Here is a 5,679-nt window from a genome sequence, read left to right on the forward strand (position 1 = left end):
GTTATGGAAATCAGGCAAGAGTCCCCGAGCTTATCTCCCTGCCTTGCGCCCTTACCCTGGTTCTGGTATTGGTCACCCTCTTATGGCCATATCCTGGCTCATAGACCCATCTGTAGCTAGGTGCTGCTAGTGCTCCCATACCCACAGACCCTTGCCTCTTCCTGCCAGTTCCAGTCCGTTTCTAGCTCACCTCTTCGCCTCTCATGCCCCCCGAGGTCCCTAGAAATTCCCCTATGGTACCGCCTTGCCATTTTCTCGGGTTCGCTCATCCTATTTCCCACCCTGCTAGCATCCCAACTCGAAGGCTGGTCACTCCAGAGCGGCCTTGTATCGAGGCTCCTCGTGGTGCCCACCATGCCATTGCCCTAGCTTCTGCTCAAGAGCAGAGTCAAAACAACGGAGAGCCAGGCGAAATTTCCCCCGTGTCTACCCTGGTTTCTCCCTGGTTAAGCTAAGCCTCATTGGGGTGGCCTCGCACCTCTCCCTCCTTCCGAACAACTCTCCCTCCGACTCATGGGATTTCCCTTGGAACCCAATGAGAACATACAAATTAAATAGTGCCAGGGCCAGACTACATACCGGATGGTTGACGCTTGCCCTCAACATTTGCTGCTTCTCCTCCCTTCCGATTTGCTTCTCCTTCCTTCCTTGCTATACCTTCCACCTTCCCTAGACATCTAAGACACCTTCCCCCTTGGCCACCTTCCCTTATGTTCTACCTTGCCAACACACCTCCCATGCAATCAAGGTAGAGGACACCGCACTCCCTGCCTTGAACATGTGGGGTGCAGCTACAATGAATTTCACTGTCCAGTCCATGTGCACTCAGGCCCAACACCTTTGACACCGCACTCATCCCGATCAGGGGAATTTATGACAAAAAAATTAAAAACAATTGTAAAAAAACAAAAAATTACATCATGTGAATATTTTGGAAGCTTGAATAACACTGTTCATTTTTAAAACTTATATAAATTTATATAACAAATGTAATGGCCCCACGATAAAATATATCTAGCACATCCAAAGAGATGATTAGAGTGAGTTGTAAACCTAGATATATCAAGGCGGCCCGAAAGATGGGTGGAGTGGGTTATAAGATGAAATTTCTTTTTGATAAATAAAATACCTTACCTTACACAATATTAATCTTTAAACATGTAAAATTCATGTTATGTGAATTATTCATTGCGCGATTATTTCTCTATTATTAATATCTTACACAATATTAGTCTTTAAACAAGTAAAATTCATGTTATGTGAATTATTCACCTCATCATTACTTTGCTATTATTAATATTATTTAGAACTTATATAAAATATTAACATACTTTAATATCTATAAAACATTCAAAAAAATATTATCATAGCTCAAAAAATATGGAAAATTCTCTACAACAAACCAAATCCTACCCTTCTACTCAATATAACCATTCCAAAAACCATGAAACACATATCACAACCATGGAAAATGGTATAATTTTTCAACTATGTTGATAGACGATAAACTTTGCCGGAAATGTAAAATGCTTCCTGCCAAAACGACGTTGGTTAGTTTCCCATATTATTTTGGACAGTTCATGCATTATGACTTTGGCCTCCTTTTACATCGTTACATCACTTTTCTTGGTACTAGAGATAATGATTGGGGGATGCAGCGTCTCCATATGATAAAATCAATGGGTTCACATTAGTGTGTGAGATTGGCTCAAAGAGACGTTTTTGTTCTATTCAGAGATGCTTTAGCCTTTTGATTACTAAATATTGAGACGTCAAGGCATAGCATGCAGTTGACGTATAATGATCAGAGCTTTTCAAAAATCAGAAAGATTCACATCACAGAGTGTTCAATCGTTTTCATGTTTAAAATTTTTTATATAATGTAATTGTTTTTTATTATTTATATTTTATTTTTAAAGATTAATAAAGTATATATAAAATTAATTAAAATTTTTAATTATATATATATATAGATATATATTAAATAATTATAAGTTTGTATATTTTTAGATATGGAATAAAAATAAATTTTTCTTTGAGATTTTTATCACTCTTATTATTTTATACTGGTGTGAAACTGGAATATCTATAAAGATCCATGGAGGAAGATAGAGCACACCAGAAGGTAGTTTATAACCTAGAATAGCAAGATTAAATGTAACACTCTCTATAGTGTCCTCTTGATTGAAGATAGTCCTTCCTCATTGAAAGCATGGCTATGACTAAATACCTTGTATATAAGAAGAAGTTAAACATCATGGAAACAAAGAGGTTTCCTAAAATTACTTTCAACTCTAGCCAAAATCCCCACTTTTAGTTCAGGGATGTATTGACTTGGTTAGACCATTGTTAAATAAAAGAGGAGATAATTTTGCAAAATAAAAATAATATTAAAATTATTATTACTTCAAAATTTTAAGAGAAATAATGAAAATGTAAGAAGAAAAAAGAAAACTAAAATATTATAAAAAGGTATAATCAAGTCCAATTTCAAAAATTAAAAAAAAAAACATTTTTTTGTTTTGACTCGTATCGGAAAAAAAATGACCATTATTAAAATAAAACTCATATGAAATTGGAATGCGATCAATTCCAAAAACACCATCAAATAAACAAGTCTATTAACTTTTAACTTCCATACCAACTTTGATACCGCATTAACTTTAACTTCCATACCAACTTTCATACCGTAAGTGAATTTAATATAAAAAAATAATTCTACCATGAAAATAAATTATTGAAAAATTCTGAATAATCTAATATATCCAATAAAATAGATTTGTGCATCGTTTGGAATTATTTGAAATTTATCTACCATTTGCTTCACGATTATTTGAAATTCACTTACTATTTACCTGCGCATATTATCGGGATAAACTGAGCTTTGATAGACCTTATGGCGGCTATAAATACCATACGCTTCTACCTTTCATTCAGCGGGTCCGTTAGTTATGGAATTTCATATTTTGCCTCTGTGTCTCTCCCTCTCACTGCCTGCTAAAAGCTGTGGAGGTGCTAATACGGCAGCTACTGTTGGTTTATTTCTCTGTTTATTTTTCATACTCTTATTGCATAACAGAAGGATTAGGTCCAGATTGCCTCCAGGACCCTTTCCATGGCCAATCGTTGGAAATCTCTTCCAACTGATCCCTCCTGCTCACCGTGCTCTTAAAACCCTTGCTGACAAATATGGTCCCATTTTATTTCTGCGCTTAGGCTCTGTCCCTACCGTCGTCGTCTCTTCTTCTGACATAGCCAAAGAGTTTCTCAAAACTCATGGCTTGAATTTTGCCAGCCGACCTCCAAGAGCCGCTGGGAGATTGATGTTTTTCAACTCTAAAGATGTGGTCTTCGCTCCTTATGGAGATCAGTGGAGGGAAATGAAGAAAATATGCGTGTTAGAACTGCTGACTGCCAAAAGAATTGAGTCCTTCAAGGATATGCGAGAGGAAGAAGTATCTGCGATGATCCGTTCAATTTGGGAGGAGAGTGAGAGCGGAATAAGGGGTGTGAATATTAGCAAGGCCCTCTCTACTCTCACTTCCAATATAGTTTGGCGGATACTGGCGGGGAGGACATTTTCTGACGATGATTTGGGTGGCGATTTCAAAGGTTTCAAGGATTTCTTAGTAGACCTGATAACTGCGATGGGAGCTTTTCCCATCGGAGACTTTATTACCTATTTGGATTGGCTTGATTTGCAAGGCATCAAGCGGCGCATGAAGAAAATCCATAAAACATTCAGTTAGTTTGTGGAGAAAATAATAGACGACCACGTTGCTCATCGCATGGCCGCGACTTCCAATCACCAGAAAGACGAAGAGCCTCACGTCAAAGATTTCGTGGATGTGCTGCTCGAGAAAGCTGAGCCCGACTCCAAAATCACAAGAGAAACTATCAAGGCTCTTGTGATGGTGTGTCTCTAGGCCCTGGGCCATTCTATTATCATTTTTTATCATCATTCGTTAGAACTTAAATCAATCAAATTTTTGCATTAATTGTATGCAGGACATGTTCGTAGCCGGGACGGACACAACATCAACTACGTTAGAATGGGCAATGAGTGAGCTGCTGAGGCATCCACATGCCATGAAGAGATTGCAGCAAGAAATCGAAGATGTAGTCGGCAAACATCGGCAAGTGATTGAATATGATGTAGTGAGGATGAAATACCTCCAGTGCGTAGTGAAAGAGACGCTAAGATTATACCCAGCGGCACTGCTAGCTGTTCCTCATGAATCTGTAGAGGCTGTTACAGCAGGAGGATACTCTATCCCTAAGAAAACAACGTTGACTGTGAATGTGTGGGCTATAGGAAGGGATGTCAATGTGTGGGGGGCAGATGCTTCCGAATTCAAGCCTGAGAGATTCCTGAAGGACGAACATGTGAATTCAGCAGATCAATCAGACTTCCGTATGATTCCGTTTGGGGCAGGAAGGAGAGGATGCCCAGGGGCCCCCATGGCTCTTCCCACCATCGAACTCGCAGTGGCTCAGCTGATGCACACTTTTAACTGGAGAGCTGAAGGTGATCCGTCGCAGCTTGATATGATGGAAGTTTGTGGGCTGACGATTCCAATGCAAGTTCCGCTGTGTGCTTATCCAACCTTGAGGATAGGCTTTCCACTTAAGTCCAGCGATGAACCGTAGGAGGAGGCTAGGTACCCTGCGGCTTTATGTACAGTGGCTTTCCTATTTTCGCTACTACACTACAAGCTATTCTAATCCGATTTCGCTGCCATTGCTTTCGCTACATGTTATTGTAATTTACTTTATGGTATTCTACTATCGCTCCCAACGCTTTCGCTACATGTTATTGTAATTTACTTTATGGTAATTAAGTAACGTTGATTATTGTGTTAGCATGCTGATTTCCGTACCTTGCCTTCTCATTGGTGATTAGGTTTGTTGGCATAGAATTTTGATCGTTAATAATATAACAATCAAATTAACGTTTCTTTATAAACGGACACCAGTATTAATTAATATTCCTAATTTTCCTATAGCATCAAATTTTTGTAAATAATTTAAAGAAAATAAAACTAGTAATTGCACCGGATGTTGTAAAGGAAATGCGGTAAGGCAATAGCTTAGAAAAGAGTAGCATTAAACACATGATGGCAATGAAGTGTCACAAGATGTTGGGAAAGGGTGTAAGTACAATTTTGGATCTTAGTTAAAGAGGGGCCTCAAAAATTGCATCATTGACATGACAGAAGAACTTTATTTGATCTCTGTTAAACATCCATATGTATTTGCATTGGTAACACTTGTGTTTGAAGTATTTTCTTATTTGAATGGTTGGAATTTATCCCGACCTTATTTGAACTTCATTTGAGATTCAAGATTTCTTGCAATTGATATAGTTCTCTTGGGTTTCATTCAGATCCATTTACATTGTCCCCCCATTTCAAACTCTAGCAAACATTTGTATTATTCTATTTTTTATTAATCTATGGACAAGATCATAGTGATTTGCATCAAATGATTTTGGATAGATTATAAAAAGATGAAGTTGAAGCCAAAATATGCATCTTTTGAACTCAAGGATGTTGAAAATAGGTGCAACAATCACAATATATAATAAAATTAATGATTTTCATTTTCCAAAATATCAAATAATATCCCATTTCCATCTTTGGTGCAATTCTCTACGTGGAATAGTATAAATGTAAAATC

General features: G+C 37.8%; 1 protein-coding gene and 1 pseudogene across 1 annotated transcript; both read left to right on the top strand.

Annotated features, from left to right (window-relative positions):
* Positions 1 to 2,951: 2,951 nt before the first annotated feature.
* On the top strand, positions 2,952 to 3,749 carry LOC149252273 (cytochrome P450 750A1 pseudogene; annotated as a pseudogene).
* An 18-nt stretch (positions 3,750 to 3,767) lies between these two features.
* Positions 3,768 to 4,694, top strand: LOC149252274 (cytochrome P450 750A1-like). Its single transcript, XM_089456638.1, has 2 exons — positions 3,768 to 3,914; positions 4,009 to 4,694. Exons 1-2 carry the CDS (start codon positions 3,789 to 3,791, stop codon positions 4,648 to 4,650), a joined length of 768 nt encoding a protein of 255 aa, XP_089312764.1. The 5' UTR covers positions 3,768 to 3,788; the 3' UTR covers positions 4,651 to 4,694.
* Positions 4,695 to 5,679: the final 985 nt, after the last annotated feature.

This window comes from Pinus tabuliformis, chromosome 7 (genome assembly GCF_031772625.1).
Source record: "Pinus tabuliformis cultivar Carrire ecotype Pingquan chromosome 7, CPIR1, whole genome shotgun sequence".
Taxonomy (NCBI): Eukaryota; Viridiplantae; Streptophyta; class Pinopsida; order Pinales; family Pinaceae; genus Pinus; species Pinus tabuliformis.

Coding starts and splice junctions, on each gene's coding strand:
- LOC149252274 (XM_089456638.1), top strand. CDS start 3,789: ATGGCCGCGACTTCCAATCACCAGAAAGACGAAGAGCCTCACGTCAAA. Junction 3,915..4,008: donor CTATCAAGGCTCTTGTGATG/GTGTGTCTCTAG, acceptor AATTGTATGCAG/GACATGTTCGTAGCCGGGAC.